The sequence below is a fragment of the Myxine glutinosa genome, chromosome 4 (assembly GCF_964187855.1).
Source record: "Myxine glutinosa chromosome 4, kmMyxGlut1.1, whole genome shotgun sequence".
Lineage (NCBI taxonomy): Eukaryota > Metazoa > Chordata > Myxini > Myxiniformes > Myxinidae > Myxine > Myxine glutinosa.
The window spans coordinates 41,185,462-41,206,332 of record NC_136264.1 but is presented as its reverse complement, the minus strand read 5'-3'; the positions used below and the strand labels follow the sequence as shown (position 1 = coordinate 41,206,332).

Sequence of the window (20,871 nt, the reverse complement as noted above, 5' to 3'; positions counted from 1 at the left end):
ACGACACTCCCCTCCTCGTCAGCACGCCACTCAGTTCCCGAAACTTCTTCCATCCACATGTCACTCTAGCAACTGTTGCCGAGTCTGATCCACCTTCTCCATTCAGCATGTCTCCAAGTTAGCAAAATGTTTTCACACCTTCCAGCTTCACGCCGTCTTCAAGATCCAACTCAACATTTCCTCCATCTGTGGCTCCCTCTGTGCACACCTTACACTTGAATGTAGCTGCCACACTGGTTAATGACCCTCTCAAACCACTACATTTTTGATGAACCCACTCAGCGCACATTGTACATTGAATGGAGTTCACTCCGACACCCTTCCTGCACACAGCACACGGCCAATTCCCAGTTCTTTCCACCTCACCACACGCTTTACCACTTGCCATCACCTTCGTTTTTCCGATATTCACCTTCAGACCTTTTGTCTCCATACATTCCTTCCACTTGGTCATCTTCTCCTTCAGTCCATCCATACTCTCCGCAATCAACACCAGGTCATCTGCATACAACAACTACCACGGTAAACCCTCCTTTACGTTCCGAGCCAGCACCTCCATCACAGCTACAAATAGTAGTGGACTTAGTACCGACCCCTGATGCACTCCCACCTTCACCTCAAACTCACTACTGTTCCCATCCTTCGTCCTTACAGCTGTGCGCGCGCTCTCGTACATTGCCATCACTATTCTGATCAACCATTCCTCCACTCCTAACTTCCTCAATGCCTATGTCACTACTTTGCATGGAACCCTATTGAATGCTTTCTCCAGATCAACAAACCCAAGAAACAACTTCTTCCTCTTCTCCACGTACTTCACCTGCATCTGCCTTCCAATAAAAAGCACGTCTGTCATTCCTCTTCCTGGCATAAATCCAAACTGCATTTCGTCAATCTTCACTTTCTTCCTTATCCTCCTCTCCAACACCCTTTCCAATACCTTCATTCCATGCTCTAATAACTTTATCGCTCAATACGAGCCACATTCCAGGGGGGTCACCTTTCCCCTTGTATAGAGGGACGAGGGTACTCGGTTCCCAATCCACTGGAATGCGGCCTTCTTTCACCACCAAATTACACATCTCTGTCATTCTCTTCACACCCCAACTTTCCGCTGCCTTCAGTACATCTTCCACAACTCCCGTCGGCCCTCCCGCTTTTCTACTCTTCATCGCTTTTATTGCTTCCTCAACTTCCTTCTCAGTTATCTTCTCTACCTGTCCTAAAACTGGGTTACTCTCTATGTTGCCATCCCATTCATTCTCTCCATCCAACAGCAATCTAATATATCTCTTCCATCTTCCTTTAATTCTATCTGGGTCCACAACGATTTGTCCCACTTCATCCTTCAAGCAACTCACCCCTATCACATCACACCTCTCTTTCGCTATGTGCTTTGCAATCCTGAATACTGCTTTCTGACCCTCTTCCGAATCAAAGCGTTCTCCGAACATTTTCCTACATGCCTCCTGCGCCTTTGCTACCTCTTTCTTTGCAGCCTTCTTGGCTGCCTCATAAATTTCATGCTCTGCCTTTTCTGCCTCCGTACCCTTCGCCTTCTGCCACTCCTTGAACTTCTTCCTCTTCTCGTCAATCCTCTTTCCAACTTCATCATCCCACCACAACCATGTCTCCGAGTGCCTCTGTGGTCCTTTTGTCGATCCACATACCTCACCAACGGCTCCCAACAGACTATCTTCCATTGACATCCAACCACTTTCAAGCTCAACCACATCATCCTCGACCATACTCAGCCTCTCTTTTAATGCCTCCCTCACTGTCACCTCTTTCAAACTCCACACCTTCATTCTCGGTTCGTACTTCACTCGCCGTGCTCTCCTCGCACCTTTCACCCTTATGTCGCAGATAACCAAGTGGTGCTGTGAAACAGCCTCCTGCCCCGGAATCACCTTTGTGTCCCGGAGGTGCCCCCTATCTCGCCTATGAACTATCAGGTAGTCAACGGTTGTGGTCGACCCACCTGACGTGTATGTAACAAGCTTATTATCCACTTTCTGGAACTGAGTATTGCAAATCAACAAACCAACTCCATCAGCAAACTCCAAAATCCTTTCACCTTCTCCATTCCTCACACCATATCCATAACTCCCATGAACTCCCTCAAACGCGTCTATACTCCTTCGTGTTCGGTGGATGTGTGGAGTATCGTTGAGAGAGAGGAAGACAAATGTTGAATTGCGAAAGATGATGGGAATAGAGCCTGTGATTGATGCTGTGAAGAGAAACAGGTTGAGCTGGTTTGGTTATGTGTTGAGGAAGGATGAAAGTGACTGGGTGAGAAGAATGATGGAAATGAATGTAGAAGGAAGTCGAGGACGGGGAAGACCGAGAAAGACTTGGCTAAAAGTGGTGGAAGAAGAAATGCGTGCAACGGGGTTAACAAAGGGATATGTAGAAAATAGGGCAAAATGGAGAAGATTGTCATGGGGCCCGCAAGGCTAACCCCCACTCTAGCAGGGATAATGGCCTTAAAATGCCTGTCGTTGTTGTATATAAGTTTATTTTTGTATTGTGTTGAGGCTCGTGGAGGAACTAGACAACAGAGCAAACGAAAGAAACAGAAACACCAAAAGCTGGGTTGAGGGACAAAATAGAGAGGAAGACTTGGAGAAACAAGGAGAGAAAGACATAAAATGTCATAGCCCCTGTGATTTTAGTATTTTGCTGTAGAATTAAATGCCAAGAGTGATCATCTTTGGTCGGATTTCAAAACAAAATCTTCTGCATATGTATACTCTCAGGTATTGTCTTTGTGCCAAATTTGAACAAAAGCAGATCACGCATGTCAAGAAATGGTTGGGGGCACATTTAACTAACAAAATGGCTGCCAGTCAGCCATCTTGCATCTGATCTCGTCATTCATTAATCTGTGTGCCCGGTTTGATCAAGATCAGTAAATGCATGTCCGAGAAATGATTGAGGACGCGTTTAATATCATGCTTTTTTTTACAAAATGGCCGCCAGTCTACCTGGCAGGCATCTTTGATCAGATTGCAAAATAAATTGAGGTGCACATGTATGTCACAATGTACTGTGCTTGTGCCAAGTTTGAACAAAATCAGACCATGCATGTTCAAGAAATGGTTGGGGACATGTTTAAGTAACAAAATGGCCACCATCTTGGATCTGTTCTCGATAAAAAAAAAATGATGTGCATATGTAAGCCATCATTCATTAATCTGTCTGCCAACTTTGAACAAGATTGGTAAATGCAATTCCGAGAAATGGTTGAGGATATGTTCAATATCGGGTTTTTTACAACTAAAATAGCTCCCAATTGGCCATCTTTGATTGCATCATGAAACAAAATGATGTGCATATGTATAGCATCTTGTATTGTTTTTGTGCCATGTATGAACAAAATTGGTCCATACATGTCCGAGATATGGTTGCAGACGCACGCACGGACGGAAGAGACCCAATTCATAAGCCCCTGTTTCATCATAAGCCCCTAAGTCCAACGGGGCTAATAAATGTGGGAAGAATGAGGGCAAGGGTCGGAGAAGCAGTGGTCATTGTTTGCAGGGGGGTGAACAAAATGGATCAACTGCAAACTCTCCATCACAGAAGTGGAAGGAAAAGCTGAAAACTCGAAAAGAGGTGGGTTTGGGGAGGTTTAATGGGGGTAGAAAAGATCATGGTTGTGGATAGGTGATGACCTGATATGGTGGTGAACGGTAGTCTTGAAACTCTGAAGGGAAGAATGAGATTGAAGAGACTGAGGAAGTTGGTTGCACAGGTGGGGAAAAGAGGAATAAATAAGTGGAGGATGAGCAGTGAGTGGATTTTTGGAGTTTCACAGCGATGTGAAAGTGATAGGCCCAGAGATTAAGCTTCATTGCTAGAGGTACCAATGATGTTTTTTTTTAAATCACAGAAGTCCTTTGCTGTAGTGCCATGGCCTTTGAAAAAGGCAACAACAACCACCCAATTGGCATGGTGACAGTTGAAAAGGGTTGGTGCATAACCCATGAAAATTGGGTACATTTCTTGCATTTCCCAATTTTAGGACAGGATGCCTTTGTTTTAAGGTTATGTTGAGCAGAGCGAGCACAGAGATGTAGCTCCAAAGCCCCGTGCAAAGCAGTAAGTCTTCTTCATTAATTTGCAGCATAAGACTGCAAGGTAGCATCGTTGGCTAACGGTGTGGCTGTGCACATCATGCATTGCCCTCTGCTGGTTCGGGCAGGAATTTTGTAATTCGTTCATGGTGCCAGTGATAGCTCGCCTACTCTTCACGAAGGACAGACACCGTGGGATCTCTAACATCCACCATCAAATGCCGGCAGATGAGATACCCGTTTAACGTCCTTCCAAGGAACGACACACACATAGATGAATGACCCTCCCCTTGAAATACCACAATGACGGTTTATAGCTGGGTCGGGACTAGAACCCAGGCTAGGCATCTTAGAGGTGGCTGTGCGTACCTTTCGGCCATGCTGTCAGCCCAAAGAAGTAAATGTACTGTATTGTCTGCCAGGAAGGTTTGTGCATATACAGAGATCAAAATAGGTCCAAGATCGTCACCTGGTGATATTGAAGGTTTTGACGGATAAACGACCGGTCTGTCATTGCACAGCTTCACGTTCCTCTCCTCTTCCCCATTCTACCATTCTGCCACTCACTCCATTAAAAACACCAATGTTTTCCTACTTTATGTGCATGCTCGGTGCATGCCGAGGCTGTTGACTACTTTACACTTCCTCTGAGCAATCTGGTTTGGAAATTTCAGAAAAAGCCTCGCAGTTCCCTCAGTTCTATTCCTGGATGGTGCCACTCTGATGAATCTCCTCTCCATGGCCAACATCAACATGCTTGATAAATATGTTGAGCCCCATACCATGAGGCATTTTAAGAAGTCCAGAAGAGTCCACATAGTCTGCAATACTTTTATCACTGGCAGCATCAGCATCCACAGGAGAGAGAAGTGAGACAGGGCCACTTTGGGATAGAAGGTGGCCCAGACAGATGGACCACAGCTTGCTGCCATATAACCATGAAGAGACAGACAGCAGAGAACTGTTTCATGTGCAAAGATGCCTTGGAAAATGGATCTATCAATTGCTTGGTTTTGCACTGTGAGTACTTGTCCTTGTGATCTTCATTGGCAAGTTGTGTGACCTGCTCACCTTGAACCCAGCCAACTGTGGACCTTCTGATGCCCTTTGGTATGTGCAAGAACTTTATATATTTTCAAATCAATATCACCTGGTGTGCATGATCATTCCTTGGGCAAAGACAAATCCCTGGCCCTGCCTTTCTTCCACATTTTCACTGGATGTGATGCTATAACAGCTTTCTTTGAAAAGCTGTTGTACTATCGCGCAAACATGGAATTCCTATCCTGAGGTGACTCAGGCCTTCACCTTTCAGGCACTAAAGCCTTCTCCTGAGGTTTTGTGTTCCACAGGGTAATCATATTGAGCTCCAACCTCCTATCAACTTCACTACACAATCCTACACTCTTTTAACTCCATAGAGAATATCACTCAATCTTGTGCACTTGCATCCAGTATTAGACAAGTGGCATGTTTCTACCGACATGGGCACATTCGAAACTTGGTTTGAAATGTGCAATAATATCTGTGTGCCTGCTCAAGTCTTTGTGAAAAATAGACTGGCAACCCCTCCTGTGTCGCTGGATCTCCTGATCCGCCCTTATCTTTCCCACACTAACCCCACTTAAAAATCGACTCCAAATGTCGATGCCAATGTTCATTCTCTGTCCTTTATACCCTGGTTTCAGGTAATCACAATGCTGTGGCGATTTATGCGGGTGGTCTTATGGAGTACACCCTGACACGATCCCACAGCGTCGTTATCTCATTTGGTGCTTTTTTAATGATGTAGCTTCAAAAGCTGTGGTTGTTATCAGCTTCTCCCACAACGTGGGATTCTTTATCTTCACTATCGTCTCACCTCACTGCTGGCATTACCTCGTAAGTTCAGGCTGTCCGTCCACTTCCCATTCAAGCATCCCTTGTGCCTGTGCAGCGCGCTTCCTATTTCTGCAGCATCAGGATTATCTTTGGGGCTTTCAAGGTGAATGTCACCTTGCAGTGAAAAGTGTTGCATTTGTCTTTGTTATATCTCCATTTTGTATAATTGTTTTCCCTGGATACACTTTTATTGACCTATGACATACAAATTAAAAATTGTGAAAATGTAATACAGAACAACTACTATTAGTACTACGGTACTACTAATACTTCTCTCTTAATGGCCCCAATTTATCCTACCTTCTTGTTGGGCTTGCTGGGGAAAGTTTTTGGCCTAAGTCTTTGATGAACTGGCTGGCCAGCCCTAATATTCGATTGAAAGGAGGAGGCATTTATAAAGAAAAATTGTATGCATGATTGAGGCTCGTAGAGGAGCTGGAGCAGAATGGAATGGGGGGAAAACCTTCAACAGAGTGGAAGTGAGAGTGAGCTCAGGGGGAGTAGCGGAATGATGCATGGGGGCGAACAAGCTGAATGAAACGCAGCAAGAAGAGGAAGACGGGGATGAAACAGAAAAGGAACAAATAAAAAAAGAATCTTCATAATGCTGGCAGTAACTTGCCTAGTCCTCACGAAAGACCACGGGATCTTTGACATCCACTCACTAATGCTAGCAGATGGAACACCCAGCAAAGCACCCATCTGAGGGTCGGCACACTTTGGGATGCAACGCCAGACCTGCAAATCACCAATCCGACAGTTCTCCATGAGGTCAGAATTGGTGCACAGCCTCAAACGAGACAGCTCAAAGGCGAGTGCACCTATCTCTGTACCGTCCGCTTAGTCTACACCTTTAGACCTAACGTGCCACTCTGGGATGAGGATCACCCCCAAAAAGATTGCAATGAACGGAGTCTTTATCTCGAAAAAAAAATACAGTATGGGGCGAAGAGTGGCGGGACGTTTACCATGTCTGTTCAGATGACTACCAATGAAAGATACCTGCTGGATTGCCTTCAAAATGCACAGCAAAGTGTGCCGTCACGTGAAGAATCAACCCGGGGCTTGTTTTAGGCCTTGCAAATACAGAAACAATTGCGTGTTGGCATTGCAGCACCTTACTCAAAAACTCAGAGATTTTATTTTTCAGGCAGGTGTTCACGCAAAGGTGGGCATTACACCTACAAGTTTTACGACTTTACAATAGTTTCATTAAATCCTGGAAATTGTGCAGTGCATTATTGCCTTTTTCAGTCGTGTTTAATAATAACAGTCTTGGGCCGCTCACGCGTGTTGCCGAATACTGATGCCCACCGCACACCCATCGATCTTGCCTCCAATAATCGGACTGTTTTGTTTATCTTTATTTACCCGAGCACACCGTGTCCTCCAACTGGTTCCCTATCACCGTGCTCTGTCAGAGCGGAGCTTTCTCAACCCCTCATTCATTCATGCGTCTTGATCTATGTATTCTCCATGCGTTCTTGCCATTTATCTTATGCCACACTCCTCCTCCATTCTGGCCCTCTTTCTCCCCCCCAATCCTCTCCATTTCCACCCATTTTTTTTCTCCTCTTCATTTGCTCGCAGGCCACCCTGTCAAGCGAAAAATCCATTAGCATTTCATTAAAACGCAGAGCAGTGACTTCTGTAAAATAGAGGGCCGGTTAATCTTCGCTGCTCATTATCCCAGGATTTGTTTTTCTTCCACCCTTTATTGTTTGTAATGTTGCTTTCCTACCTTCCATAACTCTCCCAGTGCCTGCTGATTGTGTAAGACCTATGTCCTCTGATAGAGTTTTTCCATGTTTTTGCTGGACCTGAGCCTCGACACAGCCTTGCATCCATTGTCAATAAGACTTTCTCAATTTCCTTGTGTTTTATCATCATAATAAAGTCAGGCATATCTCCTCCCCTCGAGTGAGCATTCTTGAACACAGTTATTACTGCTCCATTGCAAGTTAAACAACGGAATGTACTGGGGATGTCAATAATCGTGCTCACCAACGTTGCATGCGCTCAAAGCGTGAAGATGGATTGGGTATTGCGCCGATTGTGCTCACAAATCTGATAAGACATTTACTTTGATGTCACACAATTTTATTTTGTATAAATATGTTGGAGTTAAGCCCCCATGCCCTCGACGTGTGGGTCGTTGGTCGTCCTCTCCATGTGCGGGTTGCAGAAGGTGGAAAGGAGCCCTCCCAGTTCTCAAAGTATCCACCTTCGTGTGTGTGCATGCACGCGAATATGTGTGTATGTGCGCAAGTTGCTGTTGTTGGCTGCCATCTCCACATATGGGTGTGTGTGTGTGTGTGTGTGTGTGTGTGTGTGTGTGTGTGTGTGTGTGTGTGTGTGTGTGTGTGCGCGCGCGCATCAGTTATTCCTCAAAATATAGTGTTGTGTTTTTGTCCAGAATTTCTCTCCAAGAGACTGTTTTTTGCTTTGTTTCAATCAAGTTGGTACATTTTGTGAGGTTGTCAGTAATTATATAGTAATTATGAGGTCTGAGTTGGTTGTAATGGTCGTTAAAACAGGCCTGCCTCATCAATCCCGGCCTTGAGCCTATGCCGAGTGTAGCCACAAGATGGCTTCGGTGTCACATGCACTATTTCTGCACATTGGCTTTATCCGTTGTGTATCCCAATTGGTTCTCCTGGAAAATTGAGTATCCGAATCTCCTTTCACAGGGATATTTATAGAGACACTTGTTTTGTTTTCCAAATAAAATACGGTTCACAGGTGAATTAATTCAGATTTGTGTGAAGCATTGGTAGATCATTGAGTTAGCATGATAACATCACTACCAAACCTTGCTTTTTGGCTATCTACCTCTCTGTGTCCTGTCCACCAGTTTCCCACCACCAACTATCTCCACCGATAGTCCTCTCCATCAAATTTAGCTCTTATATTAATATCTCCCCCACCAAAGGTGGACTGAAGTTTTGTGTGTGCATGTGCATGTGCATGCGCACGCAAGTGCTTCTTTGTCTGAGCAGGATATCTCAAAAAGTTATGGACTGATTCAGTCGAAACTTGGTGGACAGGTTGGGTACGTGTCGAACAAATATTGATTCGATTTTGGTGAAGATACTGATCTGGATATGAGAAATTTTTTTAATTTCACAAATGATTCTTCACCATAAAACAATATACAGTGTAGCATGATATCTCAAAAACTTGTGGATGAGTTGCTTAGGTGACAAGAAGAAGCCGATTCAATGTCGGTTCAGGTCGGAATCCAGATCCAGCCTATCAGTGGGATACAAAACGTGAACTGTTCAGCCTGGTGGAGGTATGTGCTCTACCCAGGGCCGTTCGGTTCTAGTTCTCAATAGATGATGGATGGGGAGTGGCAGCACAGCACAGGCAGATGGCAGATGATTGTGGTCGGTTGATAAATCGTGGAAAACTCCCATGAAGTCACCAAACGGTCAAAGTCAGTAGACCAGACCAGACATGACAGTTTCCAAGCATACATGCATAAAGTTCCACCTGTAAATGGAAAAGCTGTTACAACTTTGTTTTCCTCAAAACGGTTTGATATATAGGAGAGCTAAGGGGTGAACCATATGGTAATGCTGAGATTATAATTAATTATATAATCTTGGTAATTTTGAAAATTATTTTCTCGATGAAAACATTGTTTATGTAAAGAGAAAGAAATTACCAAACTGTATTTGTAACTGAAATTGAGACGTCTCATGTATAACCATAACATTTTGTGGGGTGTCTATAATTACTTCAATGTGGAGTTGAGTATAGGAGTACTTCAGCTGAGAATAGGGAGCTAGTTGATCAATATGATGTCTGTTGGGCAAGAAGAATGTTAAAGGGAGTAAAATACCACGTGGCTATCTCCCATAATGCAGTGGGAGAGTAGCAGTCACTGTCGATTGGTAATCCTCACAATACCCAGAGCAATACATGTCATGATATCTACGAAAGATGGGATGCTGGAGCCCCAAGCCAATGGGCAGCAATACTGCATTGAACTTCATACAAATGTGAGAAGTTGAGAGCAGACAATAATCACTAGACTTGACCTTATCTTAAGGATCAGAATAAAAACTTGATCTGCCATGGAAAGGGCTTGGCTAATGGTGAGGCCATGAGGTCTTTCAAGATGTTGATCATGGAAATGGAGGTTTGGCATGTAGGTCATTCTGAAGTCCGCAAGACAAGGCCGGATGGAATGTCTGATGATTGGAATATGGAAATTCTTGAAACAATTTTGTATTTCCATGAATGGACGATGAATATATGGAGTCCATCTTCAATCTGTGAACATATTTTGAATCATTTTCCATGTCCTCTTGGAGTTCAGCATTATATCGGTGTTACGAGGTAATATTTGCAAACAGTGATGGATACATCCATTTTTTTGCATTCTTTGACACGTCGTGATGTAAGTCGCTGGAATTAATCTCTCATGAAATAATGGTTTGTGTTTACTTCCACTTGTTTTTTTTAGGATAATGTATTTAAAGTGTGCATTTTCTGAATGTCATTGATATCAGTTATTTCGTTTCATGCAATTTGTTTAGCATCACAGATATTGATTGTGCCATTGTTGCCAAGCAACATGATAGATCAGGCTTTGAAGTGGGTGCTCAAAATCTTTCTTGCCGTTCTTCCTGTTAAGTTTGCAGATGATTACGCAGCAATTGCCTCGGTTTGATATATGGGAAGGCTAATCCACTAATAATTGATAGATTAAATTGGTGTTTATGCTTCGCCCCCAAGGTGACTTTGTGTGAAGCAATTATTGGGAAAGATGTGTTCTTTTATTATCTGATGATGACTTTTATGATCTTATTTAGGAACAATAGATTGTAGTAGTTGAATGTAAAATAAATTAATTGTCATGCAGGGTGTTTCAAAAGTCTGGAATCAGAGCAAATCTCGATATACAGACTTGGCATTTAATATGGAATATTTTTTTGTGGGGGTGAACTTACTTTTCAAGATGACTTAGAACCAAAAGTTCATTGGAATTATGTTGAAATTATTCTAGATTTTGTTAATGTGACCTTTAAAAGAAACAAAAACCACATTTGACATTTCGAAGCAAATAAATTGATCCTTGAAAGTGATGTAAACTGATATCGAACTCAATTCACAGACAGAACTGTGTTAAACTTCTGTACGTTTTCCAGAAGTATCTCTTTATTTTGCACATTAGCCAAAAAAAATTTCAACGAAAACAAAAGCTAAATTATGACTGGGATTACGGACAGTAAAATTACAGTTCAGTACTTCGTGTAACCCCCACGAGCATTCAGTAGAGCACGTACACGTCGAGGCATGCTGTTCACAAGATTTGCCAAGGTTTGGACAGGAATCGCTTGCCATGCAGTGACAATAGTCTGCTGCAATTCACGCACAGAGGTAGGCTGCTGGTCCAAGTTGTCGATTTGACGCGTTAATTCTGCCCACAAGTTCTCTATGGGATTCATATCCGGGGACATGGCAGGCCACTCCATATGCTCTACACCACAGTCAGCAAGAAAGTGTTGGATCATGCGAGCACGATGAGGCCGTGCATTGTCATCTTGGAAGACAAAGTTTCCTCGAAAGGCTGCACGAGCAAATGGAAGCAATGTTTCTTCCAGAATGACCCTGTACTTGAACTTGTTCAGGTTTCCATTCAGAACAACCAGGTCAGTTTTTCCCCCTGCATGAAAAGCAGCCCAAACGGTCACCCCACCACCTCCAGCTTGGACTCTTGGCACTATACAATCTTCGTTGTGGGCTTCATGCACTTGTCTGCACACTCGGACGCGGCCATCTTGACGATAGACCAGAAATCTAGACTCGTCACTGAAGGTCACGTGATTCCAGTGTCCTGGCTGCCATTGACGGTGTTCTCTGGCCCACTGCAATCGGCGCTGGCTGTGTTGTCTGGTCAGGCGTGGCTTTCTCAGGGGACGCCTGGCACGATAGCCTGCTTGAACCAGTCGTTGGTTGACTAGCCTTCTGTATACAGGCACATTTGTCAGTTGCTGCCCCTCAGCCCTAAGCCGATTAGCTGACTTGGTACGGCCATTGCAGACTAACTGGTGCAGCTGGCGATCATCTCTCCTTGTGGTTCTGCGTGGACGTCCTGGCCTAGGTATTGGAGTAGGGACACCCCTCTGAGCATTTCGTTTCAGGATCTTTGACACCTGACCTTGAGTGATGCCATACTGCCGAGCAACAGCATGCTGTTTCATGCCCGAATTTCGTAAAGCCTCCACTCCATGACAAACAGGATTGTCGAGTTGACGGACCATCTCCAGAGGAAGCGGCAATAACTTTTGGAGACGTGCAGCACTTGTTTTCCACTAATACAGAACGCAACAACCCTTGTATACCCGACTGTGAAGCCAATCATCAAATGCACCTGTCCGTACATTTTGCCACACAACCTGTGATATAATCCTGTTGTTGACTTCTTGCTGCGACAGACAGTGACATGGTTCTTTTGACAAATAAATCACCAAAGTGTAAAAGAAACTCACCAGATTGATGTACTGAGTTAAGAAAGTAAACCCAAGTCAAGAGAAAAAAAAAATTCCATATTAAATGCCAAGTCTGTATAATGGAGCGCTGACGTAGGCGGGTTCTATGTGTCATCTACTCCTTCGAGAGGATTTAACCTAGGAAGCTGAAACTTTCAGAGTTTAATGAGGGTAACTGCAGTTGTGCCTGTGCAAATTTCGTTTGATTCCAAAATTTTCGCTGAAAATATTTTTTCACCCATCTTGGTATTTTCTTCCTTTGGGAGGTGGTGGGTGCAATTGGAATTATCCAAGCTATATAATCCCAATGTAGTATATATGCACATAAGAAGCAGTGCGCATGTTTTTGCTTCATGTACGTAACCCAGGTTATGTTTATTTTCGAGAGCGATCGAGGCGGCCGTCTGTTGCCGATACACCAACCAAATAAAAGAATGTGTTGAATGCTTGGAACAAGATCGCCCATATTATGGGTACTCTGCTCGTGTTTAATTCTTCTTTTTTTTATTAGATGATGCCTTTCACATGGATCAGATATCATGGACCAATCCAATGGCCTCCAAATAGTCCAGACTTAGCGCCACTTTACTTTTTTCTTTGGGGACACCTGGAATCAGTAGTTTATAACATGAGATCACGTGCTATTGAAGATGTAAAGAATGAAATCAGAAACGAATGTGCTAAAATCGATGTGTCATTGTTAAGAAACATTCAAATAAACCAACATACCAGAATTGGTATGTGTGCAACTCATGAGCTTATCAATGCCTCACGAATTTGAGCAGTTATTATAATTAAATAAAATATATATATATATACTTATGATTCCAGACTTTTGAACACCCTATATAACAAGGATGTAAGGACTGAATTTGGTTTGTTTGATATTTGTGAGTTCCTCGTGAGGGAAACCAGGCACACAGTTTCAGATGCCAATGCATGATCTCATTGGTCTTTCATTATGTCCCATTTCTTTCACCTGCTATTTTTGTTTTCATTAACTGGGATCTCCCTTTTGGTTTCAGTTCAATGGACTGTGTATGTTTGTGTCCTTGCATATTCTCATTCTGCTAGCGACCATTATTTTCATGCCTGTAATGGTGTATTTGTCACATCGTGTCCTTAGTTCATGGGATCAAATGGACATGTGGAAATGGCAATGGAGGCAGCGAGTTTTCTGTGGAGCAACTGGTGCAGCAGATTTTGGACAACCATCAGACCAAGCCCCAGCCACGAACACATTCCTGCTTGTGCAACGGTAAGATAGCAGGATGTTTCATCTCAGACGTGTCAAATTGTACATCATGTGATTGTAGAGAGATCTGAAGAATTCCTTCAGCTTACTGATTACCTGATTCAGTGGAAATCTGGATCATCTGGGAACTGTCCATCATCGAGGTTTCATCCCTTCAATCCGAGAACCGCTCTGAAGGCGGGTCCACAACCTTAGTTGTGTCTGAAGGTCACCGAGAGAGAGGGAGAGAGAGCGAGAGAGAGAGAGAGAGAGATTGTGAGTGATATGGCATTGGAAATGACTTCTAGGGTCTAATATATGCATATATTAGAATAGTTATTTCCCTTAATTCGTGTTTTTGCATGATTGTGTAGTAAAATTAACTTTTATAGCAATATGCGTCAATAATTGTTTCAATATCATTGTCATCTCCCATCACAATGTTTGTGTCTAAAACTACTTTTCCATAATCCCTTTTTATTGTGTTATCCCCAGTAAATATGTCCTTTATGTTCTTTTAAAAGATAGATGCCTTGCAAGAATGCCAGAGCGTAAGTTCAGTCTCATTATTGCCAGACCTGAAACTTTCAGGACAGACTGAGAAGCTTAGGGGTGGTGCTTCAGCTCGAGCGACATCTCAACAACCAATGAGCGCAGAGCGGGCTGGGTTTGGTGACGTCATGGGTGGGGCTAAGGCAGAGCTGATGAAAAAGCTGGAGGATGAGATTGTGGACAGTTCCATTTGGAGAAGAGTAGCAGACAAAAGACTGATCAGATGGGGAAAACAAGCAGACATCTTCCGATCATCGTGCCATCCTCCCTCTCCTGCCCAGTGCGACACCTCCAGAATTGTGCCACACCCATCTGCATGACCCTGGGTTTCTGCCTACCTTTTGCAGCTTCTACTTCGATCCACCCCCCTGGAGTGCAACACACCAGGAGATTTGCGGTGCCCAAACGGGCCGCATGAAGAATTTCTTCATCTCGTCCCACTTTCTATTCTTGTCCTCTCCATTGTATGGTTAAGGCCTTTTAAGTTAGGTAATGAAGGTTCCCTTCCATTCAGTACCCCTGGGGCACGTAATTAATTTATTATCAACTTGTTATTCAGTGCTATAATTGAAGCCTTAAGTTAGGTAAGTAAGGTTCCATTCCTGTTCTTTTCCCTCCCCATTTTATTGCACATTTTAAATTCACTGAGTCTCTTTGCATTTGTTTGGACTGCCATTGAGAACTAATTGAGAATAGCCAAGCCCTTTCAGAGAACATTCGGTTTGACCGCGTAGGGACTTCTGTTGAAATTGAGGGAGGTATAAGAGTAAATAGGGCCCTTAATCCAGCTCGGGGCATCTCATCCGCTTGACAAGCATGTCCCCAAGGCAATAAACACACGCACACACATATGTATATATACATATATATATATATTTACTAGCAAAGTTCCCGTGTAAAGTCCCAATGCACGGGTGGGGAGAGCCAAAAGCAAGCAAACAATGCAGAAACGATGAATGCTAAAGAATGAAACCAATAAATTCCACATTCCTGTGGCACCTTCAGTCGCACATCAGACATGGACAGCAGGTTCGTGAAAGACGTGGTAAAAAAAAAAAAACAGAATGGGAAACCATGGAACCAATAAATTCCACATTCCTGTGCCACCTGTAGTCGAACATCAAGAATGGACAGCAGGTTCGTGAAGGACTTCCATGAAAAACGTACCCATTTGTATGGTTCTATACCCAGTCAATGGCGAATCTGCATATGGCGATCTGCAAATGTCATGCTTAGAAATTAGAAACTGTCACGGCATATCCTCATTCACTTGAACTCAATATCTCTATTTTCATTCCAAACAGCACAACTCCAATCACAAATTGAATGGCATTAATATAAAAAATCAACTTTTACCAACATTCGTGACATAAACAAATACTTAAATCTGGATGTGAAGTAGTTCCGTACGGTTGGGTGAATACAATTACGAATTCAAAATCGTAATTGTATTCACTCAATTCCAAACGTCAGTTCAATCATAACTTAATACTTTTACAAAAATACTGTGTTAAATGACGATTGTTTTGAGATATTTATCAAACCAGCTCATTGCCTTCATCTGTCCACTTCCGGATTTGTGGCACGTTCGTATCGAGTTAATTTCAAAATCATAATTTTATTGAGGAATTTTTGAAACCTCCTACCTACCTTACAACATCCGCTGGGACCCCAAAGCGTTCCACAGGAGGCTTGGCGAGGCTAGCCCCAAAACTGAGGGAGAAGTTTGGGGACGGACAGACAGGCAGACAGACAGACAGACACTGCTGTTTTATAATATAGATATATATACATATATATATATATACATATATTGTGGGGGCCAAGTGGTGAGACCGGATGCGTACTCCTTTACTTTGGAATTTTTTACAAGTTCCAAAGTAAAGGTTCTCCTTTAATTTGGAATTTGTCAATGAAGGCGGCATCATTCCTTGTGGTGATAAACGTTTGAAACTAATCAATACACTTTATTGTTATCATACTTTATTATATCATATCATATCACTTCCGCTTCCGGTTTTGCCGGCAAGGTTGTGTTTTTTCCAACATCTCCACGCTCTCCACGCTATTAAAGTTAAGTAATTGTTCCTGTTTGTATTTTTGTCGAAACTGTATTTTTATATCATGGTGTGTGTACCTACTGTGTGGCTCTAGGAAGATCTTGGTGTAAATCGTGCATACCTGTATAAAATCGCCGGTTATTTCCTGCTGTGTTTTTCAGACCTGGTCTTTTTCAGTTTCCTGCCTTGAAGCCTTGTTGTCTTCTCTCAGCGGTCGTTTGTGGTCCATTTACTTTCGTTCTCTCACTGTTTTTCTCAGTCTTCTTTTCACCCCATACTTCCCCAAACATCTTACCCTTTGTTTAAAATCTTAATTCAAAAAAAACATATTTTTTTTCCCAGTCTTTGTTTTCCCTTCCCTCCAGATCTTCAAAACAGCTGTTCACCACCATCTCTTATCTTCGCCCATCCAAAACTTTGATCTCTTCTAGCCCCGTTAATTCACCCCAGATCCACTTTTTTTGAAATACCGACTTCTTTCCTGGAAGTCCTGGAAGTCCTAGCAGTGTCCATGTGTTTTATACCTCTCACACTCCCCCCCCCCCCTCCCCCGCTTCCCATGCCTCCACCCCCCTGTGCCTTCTCCCTCCCACAGATCTTCCGATGCCCCTGTTCTCTGCTGTTGTACTTGTGTGCTGCCCTCTCTCTCCCCATCTTTTCTCCCGCTCCCTTTATTGTATGTTTTTTGTCCTTTTGTTTTTTGTTATTGATGTTAGCTCTTACACGAGCCTCGATCTTGTATACCAATATATATATACTAGCGGGGTCACCCGTGGGAATCCCACGGGCATGGATGTGTGTGACATTTCGACATATTGAGTTATATGCTGCACATTCATTTTTACAAAATGGTTACTGGCAAGTCATCAGATCCAGAAATGGTGTGAATTTAGTTATTTCACATAATATGTGACCCCTCACTCCTCTCCACCTGACACTCTCCTGTCTCCACCTGACACTCTCCTGTCTCCACCTGACACTCTCCTCTCTCCACCTAGCACTCCTCTCCTCTCCAAACCCTCACATCCCTCTCCTTTCCAATCCCTCACCTCTCCAATCCCTCACACTCCTCTCCTCTCCAATCCTTCACACGCCTCTCCAATCGCGCCTCACACTCCTCTCCAATCGCGCCTCACACTCCTCTCCAATCGCGCCTCACACTCCTCTCCAATCGCGCCTCACACTCCTCTCCAATCGTGCCTCACACTCCTCTCCAATCGTGCCTCACACTCCCCTCCAATCACTCCTCTCCAATCGTGCCTCACACTCCTCTCCAATCACGCCTCACACTCCTCTCCAATCGTGCCTCACACTCCTCTCCAATCGCGCCTCACACTCCTCTCCAATCGCGCCTCACTCGCCTCTCCAATCGGCTTTCCCCGTCTCGTTTCTCTCCTTTTTCTCCCGTCTCGTTCTTTTTCTTGCTCCAAATCGGCCCGTCGGAATCGGAAATCGGCCCGTCTCGCCCGTCGGCCCGTCGGAATCGGAAATCGGCCCGTCTTGCTTTTGTGCTTGTGCGTAAATAAATTGTGTTCATGACACCATTTCTGGTGTTGGGCTAGCGGCTAGGGTGCCGGCTTAGGATCCTGGGTTCGAATCTCGGTCGATCGCCGAATTAATGCCAGGGGGGTTGACTCAGCCTGTCATCCTTCCGAGGTCGGCTAATTGAGTACCAGTTCACTGGTAATTCCCTGTTTGTCGTTGAAGGCGGCAAAAAGGGTTGGCGTCAGGAAGGGCATCCGGCCGTAAAACATTGCTTCAAAAAGGGGACAAAAAAACAACAACTACCACGGTCCCCGAAAAGGCCAACCCCCGCTTTGCGGGGAAAAATGGCCTCTAAACGGTGGTTTTTACACCATTTCTGGATCTGATGACTTGCCAGTAACCATTTTGTAAAAATGAATGTGCAGCATCTAACTCAATATGTCGAAATGTCACACACATCCATGCCCGTGGGATTCCCACGGGTGACCCCGCAAGTTTGCATTGACGTTCGTCGATGGACTCGTTCGCCCGTCTCATTCGTTTTCTTGCTGCATCCTGTTCAAGTCTGCGTTCTTCATCGATCGTCTCATTCATTTTGGAAATAGAAGTTTCCACGCAGCGCATGAATTGTCACGATCCTCAAGAGGAATTTGTCTCGTAATCATCAAATGATAAATGGCAAGTAAATTATATTGTGGAAAATTAAAGATTTCAAATAAACCTATTTAAAGTGTATTCGCACATAACTAATTTTAAAAAACGAAGAAATATCTCTCGGTAATTTCCTGAAACATATTTTACTTCCGGCTAATAATGTTGAATTAAATAAAAACGAAGAAATATATGTCGGCATCATTGTTGACGTTTTTGTGACGACTGTCATCAAACGAAAAAGTAATATATCTTAACGGAAAAGCAAAAGCGAATTTTTAATATATATCGACACGTTGCCGTCGGTGTCATGTTGGGCGGTGTATGATACACCATGACGCGATTTTTAAAAATATATCTCTGCATTTTCCCGCGTGTGTGGAATGTTCTCAATTATTGCTGACACCGAGTCCAAAACCATCGATAAAAATGAAATCATATGGTGAGTTAGATTGGAGATAAAGGCGTGAGAGAGACTCAATGGCCTTGAAGTTGAAGTTACAGGCGTTTGAGAATTCATTTCGTTCTATAAACGGCAACTTTCATTGGATTTCCTTCCCGTTTTTTTTCAACCGAGTCGAAAACTATGTTAGCGACTGTGAAAAATGAAATGATATATCGAATTTTTAATATGTATCGACACGTTGCCGTCGGTGTCATGTTAGGCGGTGTATGATACACCATGACGCGATTTTAAAAAATATATCTCTGCATTTTCCCGCGTGTGTGGAATGTTTGTGGAAAATTAAAGATTTCAAATAAACCTATTTAAAGTGTATGCGCACATAACTAATAAAAAAAACGAAGAAATATCTCTCGGTAATTTCCTGAAACATATTTTACTTCCGGCTAATATGTTGAATGAAATAAAAACGAAGAAATATATGTCGGCATCATTGTTGACGTTTTTGTGACGACTATCATCAAACGAAATAGTAATATATCATAACGGAAAAGCAAAAGCGAATTTTTAATATATATCGACACATTGCCGGCGGTGTCATGTTGGGCGGTGTATGATACACCATGACGCGATTTTAAAAAATATATCTCTGCATTTTCCCGCGTGTGTGGATTGTTCTCAATTATTGCTGACACCGAGTCTAAAAGTAAAACCATCGATAAAAATGAAATCATATGGTGAGTTAGATTGGAGATAAAGGCGTGAGAGAGACTCAATGGCCTTGAAGTTACAGGCCTTTGAGAATTCATTTCGTTCTATAAACGGCAACTTTCATCGGATTTTCTTCCCGTTTTTTTTCAACCGAGTCTAAAACTATGTTAGCGACTGTGATAAATGAAATGATTTATCGAATTTGATTTGAAATAAAACTGGGGGAGAGCAAGACACCACGGGCCTACAAAACAGGACTCAAAGCTATGCGAGTTAATAAAATGGTGGATATTTGTTTATAGCCACTCCCAGAATGGGTGGAGCTATGGGTGGAGCTACTCTGCAAACCGAGTAAGCCACACCCCGGACAGACACCCAACAGATAGACAGACAGACAGACAGACAGAATCATCTATGGCTATTATAATATAGATATATATCTATATATATATATATATATATATATATATATATATATATATATATATATATATATATATATACAGTATATATATATAAAATATAATATATTATATATATATATATATATATATATATATATATATATATATCTATCTATATATATATATATATATATATATATATATATATATATATATATATATGTATGTATGTATGTATGTATGTATGTATATATATATATATATATATATATAATATATTATATATATATATATATATATATATATATATATATATATATATATATATATATATATATATATATAATATATATATATATATATATATATATATATATATGTATGTATATATATATATATATATATATATATATATATATATATATATATGTCTGTATGTATGTATGTATGTATATATATATATATATATATATATATATATATATATATATATATATATATATATATATACAGACTTGGCATTTAATATGGAATATATTTTTTGTGGGGGTGAACTTACTTTTCAAGATGACTTAGAACCAAAAGTTCATTGGAATTATGTTGAAATTATTCTAGATTTTGTTAAAGTGACCTTTAAAAAGAAACAAAAACCACATTTGACATTTCGAAGCAAATAAATTGATCCTTGAAAGTGATGTAAACTGATATCGAACTCAATTCACGGACAGTACTGTGTTAAACTTCTGTACGTTTTCCAGAAGTATCTCTTTATTTTGCACATTAGCCAAAAAAATTTCAGCAAAAACAAAAGCTAAATTATCACTGGGATTACGGACAGTAAAATTACAGTTCAGTACTTCGTGTAACCCCCACAAGCATTCAGGAGAGGCACGTACACGTCGAGG

General features: G+C 42.2%; 1 protein-coding gene across 7 annotated transcripts in view; it reads left to right on the top strand.

Moving 5' to 3' along the window:
- The window catches only part of LOC137424604 (calmodulin-binding transcription activator 2), an 884,665-nt gene that overhangs the window by 711,959 nt on the left and 151,835 nt on the right, over positions 1–20,871 (top strand). For 6 of the 7 annotated variants that reach the window (XM_078775657.1, XM_078775655.1, XM_078775654.1 and 3 more), the window contains one exon: positions 13,593–13,724. The exons of the other annotated variant lie outside the window; for it this stretch is intronic. In XM_078775657.1, the coding sequence (XP_078631783.1) occupies positions 13,593–13,724 (132 nt within the window). The remainder of the gene's footprint in view (positions 1–13,592; positions 13,725–20,871) is intronic. 7 annotated transcript variants of the gene reach the window in all.